Source organism: Anguilla anguilla, chromosome 15 (assembly GCF_013347855.1).
Source record: "Anguilla anguilla isolate fAngAng1 chromosome 15, fAngAng1.pri, whole genome shotgun sequence".
NCBI classification, from domain to species: domain Eukaryota; kingdom Metazoa; phylum Chordata; class Actinopteri; order Anguilliformes; family Anguillidae; genus Anguilla; species Anguilla anguilla.
Window position 1 is genome coordinate 3,999,909 of NC_049215.1, and position 23,726 is coordinate 4,023,634.

Genomic DNA, 23,726 nt, shown 5'->3' on the forward strand with positions numbered 1-23,726 from the left:
TACTACCACTACTACCACCACTACCACTACTACTACAACTACAACTACTACTAAGCTGTCCAGAATTAATTAAGCTTTAACAGACTACATATTCAATAGGGACCACAGTACAACCACACATACTGTATATACTTGTACATGTAAGAGTTGAGTTAACACATTTTACTGTGTACTACAACTACTGCTGCTACTACTACTACTGCTACTCCTACAAAATGATAATAATGATGACAGATCCTAACAGTGTTTCAGTTTAAAGGATAGCTCTCAGTGGGCATGGCCTGCTGTGCTGCCTGTCTGCCACGGGCACATTTTTAATGTTCTCCCAAAGTCTGTATCACAGTCCCTGATCCCATTTCAGCCTCCCCATTATATTTTCCCCTCTCTGTTCAGACAAATCTGCACCAAGAGTCTGGAAGGCCTGTGACAGATCATATCACTGAAAACAAACAGACAGCACAGGGTAACTTCAGACAAGCTACACAGATTGGAAAGGATAACAACACTCGTCCTGAAGTTAGTTTTTCTTTTTCTTTTTTTTGGAGATTAGGGGCTTGCTTTTACACAAGGTTAACTTTTTGCGACAACATGTCTGAAAATGCTGTGTGCTCAAGTAGGACACATCAATCTGCAAAAAAAGGATGTATTACACACTGAGCTCCATAATGTTTGGGACAAAGTGTTTTTTCTTCTTCATTTGACTCACAATTTGACGCACTTCACAATTTTAGGTCTGTAATCAACCAATTCACTTGTGGCTAAAGTGTACATTCTCAGCTTTTATTTAATGGTTTTTTTCAGTTTTATTTTTTTTTTTTACTTTTTATACATAGTCCCCCCATTTCAGGGCATCATAATGTTCTTTGCTAGTGATGCTCTGCCAGGCCTGTACTGCAACCATCTTCAGCTCCTGCTTGTTCCAGGGGCTATTTCCTTTAAGCTTTCTCTTAAGAATATGAAACGCATGTTCATCTTGATACAAATCAGGAGAATGACTTGGCCAGTCAAGTCCTCATGTTGACAGAGGGCAAAAACAGACTCCGAAGGCTAGAATCAAAACTAGGTACTGAAAGCTCTCGAACAGCTGCACTAGGGAAGCGACTGAACACACCTGACTAATCAGAAACACCTGTGACGCCATTTGTCCCAAGCATTTCATAATGCTTGGGACAAATGAAATGGAGGGACTGTGTATAAAAAGTGCTGTAATTTCTACATGGTGAAATCAAAATGTATAAAAATACCCTTAAATAAAAGCTAAAAAAAAAAGGCTTTGGCAGAAAAATAAGTTGGAAACAATGGGCTTCTGTTTCACAGACTAATAAAATAATCTTCAAAAAAATAATGAAGAAACTTGGATATCCTTACTTCATCAAACTGATCCTAATCCAGAGTTTAGGCACCATTGACCTATCAGGAGCTCCTAACAGAAAAGCTCAAAGAAACCACAGTGATAATGCAAGGCCTGAAAGGACAGCCTGGCATTGCCAGCGATGCCACTTCATTGGCAGACTCAGCTGTCTGCCCGGGATACAGAATGAGTCTGTGTTGCCTGCTGGACATGGTTAGTCCGCAATTTATGTTGCTGACTTCCATGTTTTGTTTTTCTTTTCTTACTGTTGGTACTCCAGTTGCATATAATTGAAATATTTCTTATCGCAAATGGAAAATTCTTGTTTTTGTGAGACAAACATATTACCAAATATATTTATGGTGAGCCGGTAAGCACATTTTAACAATATATGTACCGATAATATGTGTACACCACATAACTGAACCATTTCCAATTTAAAGATTAGTGAGCAAATCCATGGCATAAACCCATTGTTCTGAGGAACAGATACAGGCAATCATTGGAAAAGCTACATTTTAGAAGCCAAATAGAGTGTACTGAAAATTCACTTAATAGAGACTGGAATAGGCAAATGAATACATTTTTAGTTATGAAAAAAGATCATGAAGAATTACCATTTTCAAAAAAATTATTTTGTTATGCAGTATAAACTTTACAGGTAGGCCATCAAAATATAGGGAGATTAAGCTACTTAAGCCTGCAATAAAGGAACTATTAATAGGATTGGTATCTATTAGCCAATGATGATCTAACTGACTGTAATATCATAGGTAGCATGTTAGTTACCAAAAATTGCACCAAAGCTTTAATTCCAAACACAATCGGGTAATGTTCACCTAGCTGTCATACACCACATTCACACTTAATTGTGAGCATCGGCATTTCCCACTAAAAATCCAAACTGCATTACCAGCAAGCTGTTTGTCGCACACGGGGTAACAACTAAGCTACATCTTAACTTAAACTCTGTCAATTCCAATAAAATGTTAATATTTCATTATTTTTAATATTACTTTTTCATGCCTTCAGCACTGGAATGGCCGTGAACTTGTGCTCAAACGTGATATAGGGAGCAAATGTAATGTAATAAGACGTCTCATTAAGAGGCATTTGAATGCTCAAACTCTCTCAGAGGTTGATTTGCAACCAAATCTCTGATCCACGGAATGGAAAAATCAATGAACAATGAGCTAACCAAACCGCTTACCGTGCAGAGCAGGTTTGCCAGGTGATGTAGCGAGTCTTACCGGACAAGTCTCTTTCAAATCGAAATCGATTTTCAGGAAAATTAACTTTGTTTTCATGTAAATAAACTGACTGGAGTTTACTGGAAGGACCGGTAGGCTCTTCCCCAAGTGATAGGATGGTGGACATACGTGCCAAGAGTTTGGCCCTTTCCAGTGTGTCCTATAGACTCTACTGTTTGTTTTCATACAGGTCAGAGGCTGCAGATGTTAATGATAGTAGGAACTAAATGACAACGGTCATTTTGGTTATTTTTTATCAGAAGCCTACCACCCAAAATCATTTTGCATGCACAGTAAAATGTGTTAACTCAGATAGCTCAGATTTCATCCCTGTTGGACTCACATAAACGGAATTAACACTGAACACATTACTGCATGCTGATTTACATATTTTCAAATATGAAATGCTGCAAATAAATGTTCCTAATGGGTCAGTTTCGGACGACCAGGGCACATCTCTACCAGCTGAGTCTGACAAGCATCATTTAAAAGAATACCTACCCCCTTCCGCCCTCCATTTTAGTATGGAAATATATTCAGAAATGCAACACCTGTTTGTTAGCACACACAACAAGAAGGCCTCAGGTCATCGTGCAGATATTGCAACAGAAACATTCCCATTCTGTTTCGGCACTACCGGTCTTTGCTGGAAACGGTAAACAAATGAATTTTCTCTCAGGAAATGTGTTCTCACCTCAGCCGTAGGACCATATTCACAGCGCTTGGTCCTTGAACATACGGTACGTGCTCGAAAGGTTGAACCTTCAACAGAAAAAAAATAAACAACAGAAAAAGTTACGCAACACAGCCTCTCTGTTGGCTAGATCGGGTCCTCGTCTATCAATAGCGCTTTCTTCATTTGCCAACATATTCTGACGATCGGCACGATCTTCACAATGAACTGCCACTCTAAGAGGATTTAAGCGTCCTGCTAATAATTAAGCGCTGCTGACGCCACTGATGAAAGACGCGAAGCTTCCCGCACAATTAATTGGTGTCAATCAGGAGTGGTGATTTTTTACATTAGAGTTATGTCTGACACATGATGATAACATTATCGGTTTATTATGTGTGTCGATATACATGCCCTGAGTATTCCTTGGTAGTCAGTGTTTAATATCAAAAGGCACTATATGACCAAAAGTATCCGGACACACCTTGGTCTGGGGCTGTTTTTCATGGTTTGGCCTGGCCCCTTAGTTCCAGTGAAGGTGAATATTAATGTTGCAGCATACAATCACATTCTTGATGATTCTGTGCTAACCCAACACTATGGGGAGGGCCTTTTCCTGTTTCAGCATGACAATGCCCTGGCCACACAGTGAGGTCCATACAGAAATGATTTTGTCAAGAATGGTGTGGAAGAAGCTGACTGGTATGCACAGAGCCAACATTTATTATAACGCCTTCCCCGAAGAGTGGAGGTTGTTATAGCAGCAAAGGCTGGACCAACTCCATATTAATGCCCATAATTTTGGATGAGATGTTGGATGTCACATGTCCACATAATTTTGGCCATGTAGTGTATGTTGGAGTCAGTATACTAGGCTACTGTATGTCTGTAGCCTGTAAGGCATCCACATTCTGTAGGCAACGTGGTATTCAAATATAAATCAGGGTGGGAACATCACATTGCAATACGTTACATTACATTGCATTCATGCAGCAGGTATACTCATTCTATCACTAATGGTAACAACATTTCTAGACCAGGAAGTGTACATGTGACATCACTAAGTTACCTGCATCAACCTTGAACCATAATACAAATCATAAAAACATACAGAAAATATGCAGTCAAAAAACATGCAACTGTAAAAATGTATGTATTTATAAACCTGAACTACAAGGTAGGAGCACTATGGGGCGGGGATAGTCGAGACAACATAACAAAGACTGAGAAATAAAACAAGATACTCTAACTAGACGAGAACACCTAGAACATCTAATACAGGGTATCGATGGTCATGGGAGGACCTCTGCCAGCATGAGAGAGTGGCTCCAGTGCTCTGGTAACAGGTGTAGGTAATCACTGAAATGCTAATGATCGCTCCGGCTCCTAACAACCTCTCCAGCCCGCGGGCTCTGGAGGATGCAGATAAGCCGCTGCGGTCCCTGGCCCTGCCGGCGATAAAGATCGCCGGGAGGCGGGGTGGGCGCGCGGGCGAGACAGAGGCTCGGCTCGGCAGGGCGGGGGGGGGAGGGGGTTTATCGCAGCGCTCCCGCGCGAACGCATCTCACCTGCGGGTGCTGGATGGAGAGCCCTTCGATGGGAATGCTGCTGCCGTTGGCTTTGTTCTGAAAAAGGTAAAGGAGAGGCATCGCGCTCATTTCGAATACCGTGCTTTCGCCTCGGCTGTCTCTTCCATGGGTACCCGTATATGGGCATGGGGTCTGGGCTGGGTCCGTATCGTCCACTACGCACATGAGATACAGTGACACGCACAGAAGCAAACTGTCTCTGATTCATCCACAAAATATTACAATATTGTCCAAAACACACTAACTTAACAGACTAGCACATGGGGAGACATTAGACCAAGAAAATACTCCTGTTGTGACTACATCTTGTTCTTGTGGGAAAAAACGATTGAGTATTTTTATCGTATTGGTACCGTTGACTTACATTGAAATAAGTGGCTGAAACACCTATACTGGATCCAACCACAATGCCGCTAGTGAGCAACGTCTCTCAACAAGACCAGGAAGTGAGCTTCAGAAACTGAGACCATTTTTGGCTGCTTGGTACTTTAAGGCAGCATTCTTTAACGCTTTCCAGGAACATCTGGTTTTTGTTCCATGAATGGAGCTCTTAATCTGATCACTGGCCAACCATTTTTCTTTGTAGTGGGCCATGGACAATATGCCCAAACATCAACTCACAGAGGCTAAAACTGCACAGGATTCCTGCACTGTGGGGCATACAGCAAACAGAAGGACGGGAATCCCATCATCCCGTTCTTTTCCCTGGTCTAAGCAGTAGCATGGATTTCAAAGGTTGATGAAATCTTTCCAAGGCTCCCTGAGAATTCTGGATGACATGCGCTAGAAACTCATTATTTAATCTCTAATTGCTTAACGACTCTATAAAACACGAGCCAGGCCATAAAATTAGAACCCTGATCTGACTGGATGAATTTTCGTGGCCCAAAAGTGGGACACAATTTAATCAGAGCCTTCACAACAGCATGAGCTTTAAGCCACGCACAGAGCTATAGCCGCGGGGTGTCGCGTTGCGGCCCACATTAAAGTTAGCAAATATGTGTGACCACACTTTGATCTCGGGAGAGGACCGGCACAATCAATTAAAATAATCTCAAAGGGTTCACTCGTAACAGGAATAGGCTCGAGAGAACTTGAATCCAGAATCCATCCAGAAAAGGGCTTGCAATAAGTGGATGGAGATGTGAATGTCATTTGAAGTTCTATACTTCTTCAAATTAGCATTTTTTTAATAGTCCATTTAATCTGAAGCATAAAACTTGAGAGACTGTGTGACCGGGTCCATAAGATGGCTGCCTGTTAATGGAGCTCCGCTTGCAATCGTTAAAATGTATTTTAGCGTCTATATTAGGTTTAGGTTCCTGGGGTCGTGGCTGTTGAGCTTGGAAGTATGACAGAGTTTTAAGAGCCTCGTCTGCTCCTTCCCGAGAGCGGAGAAAAGTTCCCTTACCCTCGTCTGGCATCGCGGCTAAACTTCCTGCTCGCAAGCAGAGGAGGCAACATTTGAGCCCGTTAACCCAAGCGTTGCAGACTTGACCGATTTTCAGCAGCATCACGAAGGCACAGAATGACACCGCTCAGGACAAAATGGAGGATCGGGAGGACGGAAGCTCTCGCTGCGCTCACAGGGGCTCTCTGAAGGCGCTGAAGGCAGCAGCTCCCCTCGGTGTGCTGAAATAACAAACCGGCGGCCTCAAAGTGACAGGAGGGCCCGTCCCGGAGATCAACGGACACATCAGAACGTACCCTAGCCCAGAGATTCCAACTAACCGCGTGCCTTAATTAACACGATCCCTGGCCCTGAGGTGCACCGAATGGAAAATAATCATTCGGTCGTCAAGAAAATAGGCGTCTGTGCAAGGTCACACGCTCTTTTTTTTTGTGTGCGGAATAGTCGGTTGCCGTTGCTGTTAAGATGGCCGCATTCGGAGACATGACATAAAAGTTTGTCGCTTAAGGGATCGATCGTGACTTGGAATCGCCCGGCAAAGCGTCTTCGTCCCTCGTCTGTCACTCCGATGACTCCCCGATTCCCCGAGCCAGCTGTGCAGATATCTCTGTTTCGGCGATGAGGAGAGACCGATTCGGGGATTTGATATAGCCCACTTCCCCCTCCAGTCGCCCCAATCCTGCGCTTCTGACCGTACATATTTCGCCTTGTGTGCTACTTCATAATTGCTCGTAGCATTTAAGGAAACCTCTTTTGTTGACAAAAACATGTCATTGGGGAACATTCTGTAATATGCTTGTTTTGATATTTAACAAATAGTTATAAATGTCATTATCAGGGGCACCCAAGAGGGTTTTGGGAAAGGATGCTGTTAGACGATCATGAGAAAAGTAAATTTTAACAAATTATGCTCTGTCAGTTTTCTCACGGCACATGCTAGTTCTAAATATCACTGCTGTAGGTTATTATTGTGCCTGTTGTTTACAAGATATGCATTTTCCTGCTGCTTTGTTTCAAGCACATGATTTTCTATTTTATGATTATGAATGGCAAACCTATCTGTATTAATTGCTTGAGTTTACATGGTGCTAACCACCCTGTGAAGAGAATACAGTGTTTAGATAGTAAGCATAAGAGGTGAATATTGTTTACAAAGACAATTTGATGTGTTAGTTACTCTAGACCACCTAGGGTGAGTACTTTGTTGAAATCAATTAGTTTGCCAGCAAACACTTTTTCCATTAAAAATATGTATTGGCTGAAATCATAAAACCAGTGCAACCTTAACTTTTTATCAGCGGACAGTAGTTTTCTCAAAGGTGGCAGGTATTGAGCTAACATTATTTGGTCATGACATGAAAACAGCTTCTCATCAAGTTAACATATTTATATTGCTAGTACTGAATCAAATAGCCTTATGGTGGCAGAGCACACTCAGTGGTTTTCAGTTAGACAGAGGAATGCCCATAGGCCACAGATATATCAAGTTTATACCACAGATTCAATGGTTCAAGGCTTAGCACAGGCCTAAAATTGATATGCTCTCCTTGTTTCCCACTCACAAAAAATGGCAGGTTGCACTTGACTATGAATGAATCAACTCACCGACAGGCACGCACAGACACACACACACAAACATACACAAACACACCACATAAACAATCCAGGAACCAGACACAGCCATTGAAAAAAAAAACTGGATATTTAGGGTTTGTTATTCACATCATAATTCATACTTCTACTGTTGCCCAGCAATGCGGCAATCACATTTTCCACTGAGCCTCTGTGTCATGTAATCCAGTTACACGAGCGCAAAACACTGTCACAATAAATCTGTTACCCATCTCACAACATATTTACGGGAACACGACGTGACATTTCTATTTTCTAACAATATCATCTCGAGCAAAGTACGATATAGCGCGCAGAACGTCACGACAGTTCTAACAAGCCTGCAATGAAAGAGCGTTTATTTACTTACGTCTCCGCTTCCGTGTCTGACCCTCCGTGACTGAAAGAGATAAATATCAAACAGATTCAGTTTCCTCAACCGTTACTACACACATGCAACAGCCTACATGACAGACTTGAGAAAGCCATAGAGAAGAATGTGCTGGAATGAGTTCACTGGACAGTGGTTAGCATGCAACAAATAATTCAAAAATCAAAGTGCCGGGCAAGAAAGCCACTTTATCTGTATTCCTTACGCATCCGATTTGTTATGTCTGTTCTCTTCTTTAGTTATTTTTGTTTAGCCTCAGCAAGGGCCCGGTACGCTAGCAGTTAGCTGCAATGGCATCAAAAGCATATTTTACCTTTGATCATACCAGCCTCGTCGCTCTCTCTCTCTGTCCCTCCTATTCCCCGAGTCTCTGGAAGCCCATTTGAACTACTCTAGCCCCCAATGCAGCTGTCACTGTGAAACAGGTCAGTTCATGGCGATCTCATGTACTCTGGGTGTGGAGTATTATGACAGACAAGGTAGTGTACATGGGTGCGGCTGGAAGACCGATTGCTCTCAATCAGTCCTTCTGTGTGTGACGACCCCAAAAAAAACCCACCAGATGGCATAACTCGCCCCCAGACGCGGCGCGACATTCGGCGGCTCCGCCTACCCTGTCCTGACTGGCCGCGGCCTTGCCCTCCTCGCTCCTCTCGTCCAGCTCGTCGTCGCTCCACTCCCAGTCCCCGTCCTCCGTTTTGTGCAGGTGTCCGCTGGACCCCGGGACCCTCCTCACCTGCGAAAGCAGACACCTCTTCACACGCCTCGCACCGACCCAGGTGTTCGCACGCGACCGGGCGCCAACACGCCTACGGCTGAGCGCTCTCTCTCTCTCTCTTTAAAACCGTACGCTACGCTAACAGCGCGAATACACAGTGCTGGTTCAACAAATGTAACTGCTCCCAAAAAATGTGCGGATACACATAAATGAGTTAACGCAGACTGCTTTAGAAGTGTATTACTGTATGCAGTGGGTTTTGGATTAGATTATCCTCATAATTCAGCCATACTCTGTCAGAGGCTGTTAACTGAGAAGGTACAGTCTGTGCGCAGAATAAAGACGTTGAGTCAATAGACGCTGCGGGCAGGCAACTGGGGCGATCTAGCGGAAACACTCGGAATCTTAGGGCTAAATAAAATTATGTTCCCATCTTCTTCTTTCTCTCGGTGAAACAAAACAAACAGAAACAAAACATCTGGCCGCTCAGGTAGTCGATGCAAGCGTGCGGAAAAGCGCTACCTTACGGGCCCACGAGGAACGCAGCAGGTGTGCGCTAAGTACATCAAGCGCATCGATCCGATCGACCGGCGCGCCGTCAGGAAAGCGGTCCACCGGCCCTTCCTGTTCATCTCCAGCCCGCGCTGACCTTAATCGCCCGCCTAAGTAAGCAGCACCTTCAATCGCGCTCCCTTCAATCCCGCGTTTTCCTTTCTCTAACCTCGTCTGCGCCCCTCGTAAGGAACGCGAATACGTCAATACGGAGCCCGAAACGTACGTAGGCTACGCAGGCTGAACAGGGCACGGATACAAACTGAAAAGAATTTCTGTTCGAAGGACACCTGTTTCTTTTTTTTTTTTTCTTTCAATTATAAAATGTAGACATGGCGCAGTCTTTCACATTTGTGAATTACAGAAAGCCTTTTATTATTTTCACAGAATCAATACCGCTGCTTGCGCTCAATGGCTTGGAAAAAATCATTCTCTCAATGTGTCACTATTCTCCCATTTTCCACCGTTCAATTGCGTAAGATATCAATTATTACTGTCAGTCACTTGAAATACCAGTATGTTTGATCAGAGATTCTCGTGGACATGAAAAAAATTTGGAACTGAGGAACTATTGTGCCCTCTGCTGGTCAGATAGCATATATATATACATTCACATACTCACTGTAGTATATAAAAACTTCTATGACTTCTTAAAAATGCTATGTCACCAGAATTAAAAGAAAAAAGAAGGAGAGCTCCACGAAGGCCAATGTTTTTGCCTCAGTCATGTCTTTACCTAAAGGTTGTGTTTTACCTTCAATTCCTGTGAAATTCAATATCGCTTTACTTCCTAAAATGCAGACACGTTCTGAAAAACAAAACGCTCGAGACGCCTTCCATTAGACAAGGTAGCTCTTAACCAGCGCTTAATCTTTTTTTATTGCTCCCCCTTTAAACCTCATTCCCTGGAGCTGCCGCTTACCGACTCAAGAGCTTGATGACCCTAAATCCGAACAGGGGATGCTCCATTACTGCAGAGAACGGGTCGTTCTGTCTCTCCATGCGGTCGGGTCATGGGTTTTGGAAACTATCTCGTTTCTAGTGCCCCCGTTTCTTTACGTTGGAGGTGACCGCTTGCTGAGGGGGAAGTAACGTGGGCAAGCTCAACGTGAAAAACAACACCTAAACAAAACAATAACCACTCCCCCCCCCCCCCTCGTCCCCCCATCCCCCCCCGTCCGCCGTCCTTCCCGTCCCCGCCAGAGCGTAAACAATGAGGTTTACAGGCCCCTCTTCTCTTCCACATCGAGGAAGACACGCGGTGACACTCAATTTCAGAGTCGGTGTGTTACGCACCGATCGATATGATGCCAACGGGACCTGGCAGAAAGTCAAACTGGCCTCTGCGGACCCCGGCTAGCTGTGAAGAGCTTCGAGATTCAATCATCCCCTCAGAATACTAATTATTCCATTCTGATGCCATTATCACCCTCAGTTTTGTTATAAACATCCCAACAAAAACGTTCAGGTACAAAATGCAAACTTACCCATGCATACAAAGCACCGTCTATAAGTCATAAAAAGTTGCTAAATCTAGGCCTGACGTTAAAAGCACTGGTATCAAAATGAGTCCAAGTTACAATACACAATATTGGCTATCTTAGTTCACACAAATTGAACAAGCTCTGTTCCAAAAGTAATGCTACCCAATGTTTCCTAAATTATTTAATGTAACTTGGCCCTGTGGTTTTTTTTTTCATCTTACCACCCAAAGGGAATGAACATTTCCCAAAAGAAAATTTTCCAAACCCTGGTCTGCAAGCAACTCTTGAAAGCTGACGCATGGTACAGGCTACAGGCAAACACATTCCAAGGTCAACTTGGTCAAGTCAAAAGTTTGGTCTCTGAAAAGGTCATCTCTCACTAAAGTATAAGCAAAACTTAAATTGCCATATGAAACATAATTTTGACAATTATAACAGTTGATATACTGTAACAGGAGCTAGAACATAAGCAGTGGGTATTTAATTTAACAGTGATATAAATTACTGCAGGTAAACTATACAATACAATACAACGACGACAAAACATTACATTCCTTGCAGTTCATGTCTATATAAATAATGTATACATGTATGTATGTATGTATTTTTGTATGTATGTATGTATGTTTTTATAAATGTTTGTATGTGTCATATGTTTAAAAAGTTTTTAAAAATACTTTTTTGTTACCCTTTTAGCTCTTTGGGTGATGGTAGGTGCTTTATTCAGAAGCTTTTCAATCAGATATTCCCTGGTCTGTAAATAAAAACAGGATGACACATTTATAACACAAAATGCAAACTCTTGTGTAAAATAGTGTTAGTGTAATACTGAATGTGAAAGAGCAAGCAATACCTTGGCCTTTTGGAAAAATTTAGATTTCAGAAGTTCTGCTGCTGTGGGCCTAAAATACAAAGAAAATAGCCAATTAAAAATGGCATTCAGGGCCGTCTGGGCAGTGTAGAGGTATAAGCACTCGCCTACCACCGCAGAGGCCCAGGTTCAATCCCCTGCAGCGGTACCTCCGGCTTGGTCAGACATTCCTACGAATACAATTGGCAGTGTTCGCGGGTGGGAAGCCGGTGAGTCCTGATCGTTGCGTTGGCGCCTCCTACTGGTTGGTCGGGGCGCCTGTTCAGCAGGGAGGGGATCTGGGGGAGATAGCGTGAACCTCCGCACGCGTTACGCTCTCCCAGTGAAACTCCTCGCTGTCAGGTGAAAAGAAGCGGCTGGCGACTCCACATGTATCGGAGGAGGCATGTGGTAGTCTACACCCTCCCCAGACCGACAGAGGATAGCGCATCGACCAGGACTGTGATACACACGGGGAATTGGTATAACAACTTAATTGGGGAGAAAATGGGAGAAAAGGGCAAAAAAAACACACAAAAAACAGCATTCCAGTAACTAAGGTTCAGGGCGTGAAATATGAAATATAATAAAAGACCATTCAGTACATTTTTCTTCACTCTAATATTAACTCAAGCGGTGACATAACATAAGAGTTTTCATAAAATAAGAGTTATGATTAATCCTGTTCTAATCTATGATTAAATCTGTGTGCTTCAGCAGGAACATCCACAGAGATTAACTCAAATAAACTAGGCTAACTTGCTAATTTATTTGCACCAGGCTACGCAGCAAAAAACACACAGTTTAATCTTCTAGCAACTTAGTGTAAGTACATACTAAAATAAAGTGCATACTGTATCTGAGGATTTATCTGAGCCTAGACACCTTTCACTTCACCTCAGCCATGAACCGACTCCAAGTGGCATTAAAATGCATGCGATGTTCAAGAAAGACGGCGCCTATTTACCTTGCATACACCCTTATGTATGTACAGTACACACCGCTAACATTTGACACACGTGGGCACTGCTCTGCAAAATAAATCAGACTGGCTTTCCTTCTCAAGCACGCGAGCACCGTCCCCAAAAATCACAAATCCTGCATCTAATTTACAACCCCATATCGCCCGCCACGAATCCAGACCTTTAATAACGATTCGCTTAAGCGCATTAGCTGAACAGCCGTGGAAATGCGCTTACCTCTTAGTGGGGTCTTTTTGAAGGCACAGGGTTATTAATTTTCGAAAAGACTTCCCGTACTTTTTCACCATCTCTTTGTCCTCCACTCCGGTTTCGAGCGTAGGCGGATCGTTCTGCAAGGTTAGCATTAGAACCTGCGACGCGGAGAGAAAGACGGAGAAACGGTTTCTTAGCAAGGCCACACAACGCGCATTGAGAGGGAAAAAGTTATTCACCGCATTCTGTGCAAAATGAATTCCGAGCAACGTCTTCTGTCCTTGACTGTACCTTCTATTTGCTGGCTTTTCACAATATTAGGACTGGTAAACACTTTTTGTAGGGATAATACAACGCAACAACGCTCTGCTGCAATTTTACGGCAGTGTGAAAACATGGTTTGACAAAGTGGATTTTATGACTTACATCGCTGTCACCTGACAGCGGTCCCAATGAGAACGCCTGTCTCTAATCTGAGCCCAAAACGTAGCACAAAGCAGACCCTCGTTTGTGACCTGAGAAAGCTCTGGAAAGCAGGGTTAAACTCTCAATGGGGTGCGCTGCCAGTTACTGGACATATTCCAGAGCACTGAAAACTTTATGTAGAATGTTTTAAAACAAAAACTACAAAGACCAGACAGGACTGAACAACAGGTTACGCTATTTTACAGGTATTGTGACTGAGTAGACAGCCTTCATACCAGGGACAAATATATACCTTAACTCACAGCAATATATTACCCCCCAATCTAGTGGAGCTAACTAATATTCTCACCCCACTGTGAAGCTACTAAACATCCTCTAATGAGTGTTCCAATAGGCAGGAAATAGTGCAAAGCAAACTTCCTGTTCAACTGACAGAATTATCACATTATGAACGTTACACCTATTGAATGAGTCCCCTATTACACAGCAAGCCAAAGAGCCATCAAGCGTCCCTTAAAGCCAATAGCCCGTTGAGAATCTGTACTGTATCATGCATGGCATCATAACAAAGTTGTGTTGTAGCAAGAAGTCTTCTTTCAGACAAGAACCAATTCTCAGTTGTTGGTGTTACAGGTTACAGTGTGCACTGGCGCATCCACAGTTCCCATATAGGTCAGTGAACGTAAGAGCGGTTAAAGACACCTTCATGGGTGGGTATCTGTGGTAGGGCGCCGACCCCGTCGCCAGCTCTATGGCCGTGATCCCGAAGCTCCAGATGTCCGCTTTGAAGTCGTAGCCTCGTACCTGTGAGAACACAGCAGCGGCAGCGGTGGTGTCAGCGCAGGGGTTGTGTAAATATGCGCGATCACTGCTAACGCTTAGCACCACAGGCTTCAGGGTCGCTCACCTGCTCCATCACCTCAGGGGCCATCCAACATGGCGTCCCCACAAAGGTCTTCCTCACTTTGTTCCTGGTGACATCTCCTCCAGTGGCTAAGAAGGAGCTAACTCCAAAATCTGCAATTCCGCGAGAAACAGAACTGTTTTTATCTGCCACAGATTTGTTTTAAAACTTTTTTGATAAGAAATGTAACTCTTCTGTATCTTTGCATTTCTTCCTCAAGAAGTACATAATTCATAAATGTAAATTTTAGAAGGAAGTTAAAATGGACAGGTAAACAAGTAAAACCAAAATGCATACCCATCTACCAATTTGATAAGACCAAATACAGTAAACTGCAGAAGTATTGGAACAGTTGTGTCAAATTGGTTGTTTTTCCTCTGTACTAATCAAATTTGTATTTCAAATCAAGCAATTACTATGAGGCTAAATTCACAATGTATCTAATCCGTTTTTTTTAAACAGACATAGAACTATATCACAACATAGCCATTCAGTGAATCAAGCCTCTTTATTCCAACTCAACATAAGTATTGGGACAAATGACTGTAAGCTGTTTCACAAGTTTACCATATTTCCCTTTGTATAAATGGGAACCTGTGAGAGTCGGGACATGGGTTATATCTTTTGGAAGCATTTGTAGAGTCTACTTTATAAGTTAAAAGATACAAGACAAGATCAGGGCCAGAGAGCTGAGTGTGATGACCAAAAAAGAAGAAACAAAAGAAAAAACTAACTACTGGAGGACTTAGGAATCACCAGCAAATAGGTCATCCATGGAAGTGATGACCGATGATATAAATATCCTAAATTGCCAGGTAGAGTAATTGCTAATGTTCTCCATACATTGGGGGACAAGGTATTGCAGGACACTGTGTGCAGAAGACAGAGAGAGACAAATTACAGGCTACACTTCCAGGTGCAATCGTTCATCGCCACCAAGAACAGAAAGGCGAGATTGGAATTTGTAAAAAAAATAAAAATAAATAAAAATACAGAGATGAGCCTGTTGAGTTTAGGAAACAAGCCTTATGGCCAGATGAGCCAAAGATAAACTTTTACTAGAGTGATGGAGACAGAGAGGGACTGCTATGGACCCTCAGTATACTACGTCATCTGCACAGCATAGTGGAGGCAGTGTGACGGCTTGGGCCTGTAAGGCTGCATCTGGAACTGGTTCAGTGGGCTTTACTGATGACGTGAACCATTGATGGCAGCAACAGAATGACAGTCGAAGTGTACAGAAACATAATGTCCACCAATATTAAGAGAAATGCCACCAAGCTCATTGTACATAAGTTTACCATGCAGCAAGACAACCCCAAACATACAGCAGACTTAACCAAAGAGCTCATCGGGAAGAAAAGCTGGAAGTGTTTGACATGGCCCAGGCAGTCACCATGATTTAAATCCTGTGAACATGCTTTTCAGTTGCTCAAAAGGAAACTGAAGCCTAAAGTCCCAGCAAACACACAGCAACTGAAAAAGGCAGCGGTAAAATCTTGGCAGAGCATCTCAAAAGATCATGTGACTCACGGACATCACTAGAAGTTTGATGACTGCATTGAATCATGAATCGAGTCCAAGACTCGATGCAGTCATCAAATGTAAGGGGTAAGCAACGAAATAATGACTCTGCAGGTCATTAAATTTGTATGCTGACTTGGCGTAGGGGGACTGCCTGGCAAACATGCTGTGTTCTTTTTAATTTTTCAGTTTTTGAAATCATAGCTACTCGTGCTCTACTGAAATACAGTAAATGCAAATCATTTCTTTAAAATGGCAATTACTTTGTGTACTGTGTGACGACTGAAGGAGAAAGGCACTGTGTAAAAACAAAAGGCATTTGCGTCACTGGGAGTATCGGCTGCAAGTGCACCTCTATGTCCATGTTATTCTGTAAATATTTTCAACCCTTATGTTAAAAATACCAAGGTCGGTGGGTACTCAGCTTCTTAGCTGTAGATGTTTTCATGAACCATATTGACCACTGCTTGAAGCCTTTGGTGACGTCAGTACTGGGCATTGAATAGTAAAATAGTAAAAACTTGGTAGTTTTTACTCTCTGTAAGTGTCTTGTCTTAGATTTGCAGTTTCTGCTCATTTTAATCATTATCCATTACGCTAAAGTTATTTCCTAAAAAATAAAGTAGTCTATAAGTTTAAAGATGGCTTTTCTTGCACACCTCAGTTACTGCTCAATACTTGCTTTCCAGTGCTCTAGAAAGAGTGAGAAAAGAATAAAAAAACAATTGAAATATCAAAAGTGCCTGTTCAGCAGTCACCCACATGGACGCCTTTTGGAACGCTTGGGAGTGAATTTCTAAGTAGTTTTAAGCGGATTAATAATAGCCCTCCTTTAGCCATAGCAATATACCACGGACTTATTCCATTAGTTGGCCACAGATTACTTGTATATTTAAAGCCCCTACTTCTCACTGACAGAAAATACCACTTGTGTTTAATCACAGCATTGAGAAAACGTATTGGAAGACAGCCGCCCTGGTAGGTAAACTCAAAAACTGCAAGCTACATACAGTATATACATACAGTTTATACAGTGCCCTCAAAACTGTTTGGGACAAAGACCATGTCTTTTTCTTGATTTAGCTCTGCACTCCACAATTAAATTAATTAAACAATTCACATGTAGTTGAAGTGCACATTGTAGTCTTTAATTAAAAGGTATTTTTAAACACTCTCGTTTCACCGTGTAGAAATGACAGCACTATTGGATCATGTGCAGTTCCTTTTAGCCTCCACACTTTGCTCTTGCCATCTCTCTGAAAGCCTAAAATCAAGACTAAATACTGAAAGCTCTCTTATACCTGCACTAAGGAAGCAATTGAACACACCTGACTAACTTCTGCAAAGCCATTTGTCCCAAACATCATGGACTCCTGCAATGGGGGGAGTGCTTTGTATAAAAAGTGCTGTAATTTCTACATGGATAATCCAAAATGTATAATAATACACTTTAATAAAAGCTGATATTCTGCACTTCAACCACACATTAATTGTTTGATTACACATCAAAAATTGTGGAGAACAGAGCCAAAGCGATTGGCACAAGCGCAGATGAGCATGTGCTCTCCAAAGCATGCAATGACAATCGCTGCTTTTATCACACCGCACATTGTCTGCAAGTTGGTCGTGCACAGACATGAGTAGGAGGAAGACTTCATGTGTGGCTTAACAGGAGTTGTGGAGAGGCCATACATCTCACGATGACGTTTAAGAATGAAAACGAAAGTGACGGCCACTAGCTGAGGACGTCGTGCCGGAGTTCGCGGTTCGGAGCCACGTTACTCACGCACCTGCGATCTGAATGGATCCGTCCTCCCCCAGCAGAATGTTTCCCGCCTTCACGTCCCTGCGGTTGAGCACACAGAGAGCACATGAAGGGCGACCGTCTATCTTTCACGAAACCAGCTCTGCTGCATCGATTGTCGTCATACATGCTAATTAGTCCACTATCATTAGTAACTCCTAGCCTGAGGATACTGCTGTCACAGGCCTGCCCTTGACATAACAGAGAATTCTATGAATGTGCAAATGCTCTATAGAGCGATAGTCCACTCATTAAGTTGCCATTAATTCAGAAATAGGGGATGCTTAGCTAAGCTTCTTTGAGTAATATATTCAATATATTCACATATTAATTTCGAGCGTAATTATTTGCCATCTCTTTCCGTGAATGTCTTGAACTTATGAATCCTCCTTAAAAATACGAGTCCTTCTTTTTTTGCTTTTCCAATCGATTTTATAAAAATAGAAAAGGCCACCATTAAGGAAAAGCATAATTAGTGATATGTTCTGCGTACATTTCCTTACCTGTGGATCTGTCCATTCTTGTGCAAGTAGTCTAACCCTTCCAGCACCTCTTTTAAAATGGTGGCTATTATGGCCTCCTCTAGAACCCCATTCTTGTGCTCTCCTCGACTGAATGTGTGCTTTATAATGTCCAGCATTGATCCTTAACAACAGTAACGGACAGGACAACATTAGCAAGACTACACAAGGCCCAGAGAGCCAAACATCCCAATAAACTGCATTAAATATTCACATCACTGCACTTCTTTCATAGACACGGGCCTCCTAACATATTATCAAATCAGCAACTGTGTCGCACACTGGACCACAGAACTGTTATTTAAAATCAATACACTCAAATCGATAACACTGCCATGCCATGACCCATGCATATTTTCCGCATTGTATTGAGCGCTGTGAGTTTCTCCTTTCAATGATCATTTAAAATTTAAGAGAAAAGCAAAAGAAGAAATAAAAAATGATACAAAACAATGATAAGAGCAAAAAAGCTTACCTCCACTTAGAAGTTTCATGACCAACCAAAGTTCATCTTTGACAACGAAGGACGTGTAGTAAGACACCACATTTGGATGATTGCATTGGCTCATTGCTTGAATCTCTTTCTGCCAAAAGAGAGTAGAAGGGTTTTTATCTCACAAAATATTAAGTGCCACTTTCAGACATCTTGCCAATTTATTTATTTTGCATTTTGCTCATTTATTTTTCACAAAGCATTATGCCAACATGACTCAAAGGCACTGAGATTTATCGGGTAGCAATATCTGCACACTTGTTACATTATTCATTGTCACATTATTTTTTTATCAAAATTCAGAGCACTGTAAAAAAATTGTCATTGTCAGTCCTCAGATGTGCTTAGTATTCGTGTTTCCTCTTTGTCTCTAATTCACACTCAGGACACCAAGAGAGCCACTCGAACAAACAAAATACGGGATCGATCAAAGCAGGTCAGCGAGCACGAGAGAGAGAAAACAAACGGGTCCAGGGGCAAGAGCGGCAAGCCGGAGAACAGGGCCCTTATTTAGCCCCGCGCTCACCAGCAGCTCGTCCATACTGGTCTGGCATTTCTCCAGGTTGATCCTCTTTATGGCCACGCGCTCCTGTCGCGGATTGCAGAGAGCGGCCTGCACCACCGCCGTCGCCCCGCTACCTGCAATCACAAACACAAGCGCTCCTTAACACGGGGCGCCAATGCAGACCGGCGCCCGCAATGCGATCAGTCATCGCGGCTTAATTACCGACAATTTATTATTATTATTTTTTTTTTTTTTTTTTTTAAACATACTTTCATCAACATTAAGAAAGTTTGTGGCGCACTGCTCCCCCGCCCCTTTCCTGCTGGAATTATTTTAGGATAACTCATTTTGCGATTTGTTTTACATGCAAAATACCCAAATTTTACCGGCGTCTGAAGAATTAAAGATTTGCAAACGTGTTTGACCCCAGTCTGCAATGCAGCAAAATATAGTTCATACAGCACGACTGCAAAACGGTATGATGCACATAGAACTCTGTATTACTGCTTAGGGCAACATTTATTTTCCTGTCACCAAGTTATTATACTGCTCTTAATGTGCACTAAAAACTAAGCAGAGTGTTTTTTACAATCATGGTCGCACTGTAATTCCAAATACAAATTTTGCACAGCTGTGTGCCATTTTAAGCACACACAGCAAATACGCTAAAAAAAAAGTCAATCTTATTTTAGACAAGCATTTTAGTCTAATATTTAGACTCAAAATCCTACTTATATTACTTTTTTGCTAAATAAGAGAAAAATATTGCCAATGAGGGGATGCAGTTTGACTCATTTCAAGACTTGGCAATGGGTAAGACATTTTCCCCTTTCAAGCAAAAAGTAACTTAAAACAAGCCAATATTTTTGACTTGAGAGAAAGAAACAAGGCTAAGTCTTGTTATAAGAGTAAAGCACTTGTTTGTACCCTTTTTTGCAGTGTATATAACATCAAGGATTTTGTATTTGTAATTGAGTTAGGTGTTAGTCATAGCATGAAAAAAGCAATAACATTTTCCCAATACGCTAAATGTTTTCAAACATCTCATCTCCATTAAACAGTAAGCCCACACACTCAGGTTAAAGTGCGATGCATTAGCTAACTCATCACAGGAGGGAAAGTGTGTGCACTAGAAAAAAAGGCGCTAAAATGTTTTCTTGCTTGTATTGCAACAGAGGTCTTTGGGGTGGCAGGTGTGTAGGAAGAAGCTGACTGCGGGACCGAAGAGCTTTAAAAAAGGGAGCTTTGAGTGTTGTTGCAAAGATGCACACAGCAGAGCACAGCACAGCTGTTTGCAGTGAGGCAGGCCTTGTCAAACGTACCACTCACTTTGCCAAGTGCTGGAGAGAGATAAGGAAGAAGGTGGATATTCAAAGCACGGACGACTACAGGAACTGCTTAACTAGCACCACATATTTGAACTAGTAATGCTTATCAGACCTGATGAGGCAGCACTGGCTAAATATTACCCAGTGGATTTTCATGTGTCTTGCTTGGCAATGTGCATTCAAGTGTTCTCTTTTTTCGTCACTTAGTGTAGTCAGTGAGTGTATCTTTATTTTAGATGCCATGACAAAAACATCGGGATGAAATCAGATCATTCTAAACTGAAGCATGGTAAAAAGTCACATACTGGAACTATATAGTTCATTTATTCACAACAAATGATAGCAGATTATTCTTACTCCAATTGAGAACGTCTCATCTTCCCTCTGGCAACTGACAGATAAAGTAACATATCTCACCGTTCCCTTCATATAAAATCTGAAATCATCCATTTCAAACTAATAGGGATATTACCCAGAGAAAGCGCTTGATAATGGGGCTTTACAAACCTAAATGAAATTCAGAAGATAACGACGATACCAGTGACGCGCAGCAGAGGGCGTCGTGTGCATCATTGAAAAATCGTAGTGTCGCAAATAACTGATAAGGATAATGTGACCGATGTGTAGAAACATAATTTAAACTCCATACTCGAAAGACGTAAGGTTAGTACTATTATGGACTAGTAAAAACACTTATTTACATAATTTCTTTTTATGCACAGTAGACAAAATGAATAAGACACGAGGCCTTGGCTTGTAAATAGGCTAAATGTGGGCTACTTAAAATACGAAATAGGCTAGGTACGTATCATAGCTTAAACATCGAAATGATTCAACAAATTAAACGCACGCTACAAACCTTCACAACACGCATTAACCAACTTTTTAGATCATGTTATTATGGCTGCATTACTATTGTGTCAAAAGTGTTCAGAAAAAAAGCCTGTCATATCAAGGTAACATGGGTGACAGTAATATTACAAATACTGTTTCTATACTAGCCTAGCCTACTACTACAACTATTATTATTATTATTATTATTATTATTATTATTATTAATAATAATAATAATAATAATAATGATAAAAAATAATAATAATAAGTATTACTATTATTATTATTATTGTCGTTGTTGTTGTTGTTGTTTGTTCTCATTATTAACTTTTGTTATACATTTTAATGCAATAAGACCGGGAGTGCACAAACTTGAAAGTAGCTTGCGAATTTACAGATACAATAGACTGCTGTCATTTGCCGTCTTATTGTCAATATTTCGGAAAAGACCATAACTGGACACCTGCCACTGAGCAGCATCATTCGGAGACATTAGCCTATCGTCGTAGATTGGTGCGCGGAAAATGTTGTTTTATTTATTCGTTTTCTTTCCCAAAAATGACAAGTCCGGCAGCAAACTACAGCCTAGCTTTATTTAAAAACACATCTTTTTCAGGAAATATCGAAACCAGACTCGCTGTTCTCTTTAAGGCGTGAAATATCTTACATCCGCATTTCAAAGCATAGAGAACAGGGTATCGGCTGTTGCATAGAGGAAAGCCGGTAGGCCCTTGTGCTACTGTCCTTACCATTGATAATCAACGAACTTATAGCTTACATGACAGCATAAAGTAGACCGATTAACTGTGGTACGCAAATTCTTACCGATAACCTCCTGGAGTTGGTATGACTCTCTGGTAATCGGCCAACTCGTTGTGGGCACTGGTTGCGGATTTTGGATCTGAACCGGAGATTCGCTGAGCTCCGCCATGATGCTACTGTTCGTTCCGCTACTTAACGACCTCAGACTGTAAAATTTCCTTTCACCTCCTGACTAGTGTCAGCTGCTATTGGTGATCACTACCGCCCGCGATGAAAACATCCGGAAAATGTAGTCGCATGCTTCAGTCGCAACTGTGAAACTGTGCTGCACGTTGTGCTTGAACTTCAAATATCATTGTAGCCTAAATGCATAGGTCTGGGTCCGTTGTAAAATTGATCAAAACTGGCGTATTAACTGTGTCTTTAATTAATAGGCAACCTATTCCGCATATCGATAGTAGCCTACCCGAAAGATTATCATCATTACAAGAAATATAAGGCATTTGTTGATAATAGTTTTTTGCAACAATATTGTATCTACTGTAGGCTGTGGTATTAATGAACTTCAGTTTTGCAAATAGGCGTAATTATGCCTATTTTTGATGGACTACAATGTAACTCGTGATTGGCATGGATGTTTTCACTCTTATGTCATTGATAAATTAAAAAAACAAACAAAAAAAAAACAATGGATAGACAGGATCAAACTTGCATGTTTGTTTTTCATGATATTGAATACCAGTTGCATAATTAAATGGATCAATTATTTTTTCAGCTGACTAGTTCCCTAGATTCTGATCAATTTAGCCAGCCATCAGTGGACCTTCAAACGATAATATTAGAGCACAAGGTGGCAGTTTAGCCTTAATATGAAGGCGAATGAATGTCTGACACTTATAGATATAAAACGTTGTTCATGCATGGTAAAGTGTTCAGTGCTTAATCAACTCTTACAGACTCTTATGGTCTCCTATACTCTGTAAGGCTCACATATGCTCTGTCAGAATTGAATTAACATTAGACATTTTACTGTATACCACTATTCAGGGCGATACAATATTATACATAATATTGCATTATACGATAACAAATGGATGTTACATTTTATCACTCTCCCCTTTCTGACATAAACACCATTTTACAGCACAATGTCTACTAATGCCATGATTGCATTCTGTAGTGTATTACAAATATATTGATTAGATTGCAAAGTAAGAATAAAGAACATTACAGACAAAAACAATGTTTCAAGTATTTCGTTTTGCCATTGAGATGCCGCGATGCCATGACAATGCAAAGGTTCTGGACCATATATGGTTTCATTTCAAACAGAGTAGTGTTCAACACTTCACAGTTCTGTTCTCTTAATGTTAACAAAGAAATCGTGGATATATAGTATTACTTGTATTGACTTGTCATATAGTGAGCTCCATAATGTTTGGGACAAAGCCTTTTTTTTCTTGATTTGGCTCTGTACTCCACAATTTTAGATTTGTAATGAAATAATGCACGTGTGGTTTAGGTGCTCATTCTAAGCTTTTATATAAGGGTATTTTTATATATTTTGTTT

General features: G+C 41.5%; 1 protein-coding gene across 1 annotated transcript in view; it reads right to left on the minus strand.

Annotated features, from left to right (window-relative positions):
- Nucleotides 1–22,565, minus strand: part of LOC118214605 (STE20/SPS1-related proline-alanine-rich protein kinase-like) — a 35,385-nt gene extending 12,820 nt beyond the window's left edge. Inside the window, exons 1-14 of the mRNA XM_035394691.1 lie at nt 22,220–22,565; nt 19,254–19,366; nt 18,710–18,818; nt 18,217–18,358; nt 17,700–17,755; nt 14,389–14,498; nt 14,184–14,285; nt 13,080–13,213; nt 11,884–11,932; nt 11,719–11,784; nt 8,890–9,012; nt 8,256–8,285; nt 4,843–4,899; nt 3,296–3,363 (exon numbers count right to left, since the gene is read on the minus strand). Coding sequence (XP_035250582.1) covers nt 3,296–3,363; nt 4,843–4,899; nt 8,256–8,285; nt 8,890–9,012; nt 11,719–11,784; nt 11,884–11,932; nt 13,080–13,213; nt 14,184–14,285; nt 14,389–14,498; nt 17,700–17,755; nt 18,217–18,358; nt 18,710–18,818; nt 19,254–19,366; nt 22,220–22,325 — 1,265 coding nt within the window. The 5' untranslated portion in view covers nt 22,326–22,565. The remainder of the gene's footprint in view (nt 1–3,295; nt 3,364–4,842; nt 4,900–8,255; nt 8,286–8,889; nt 9,013–11,718; nt 11,785–11,883; nt 11,933–13,079; nt 13,214–14,183; nt 14,286–14,388; nt 14,499–17,699; nt 17,756–18,216; nt 18,359–18,709; nt 18,819–19,253; nt 19,367–22,219) is intronic.
- Between the last annotated feature and the right edge of the window lie 1,161 nt (nt 22,566–23,726).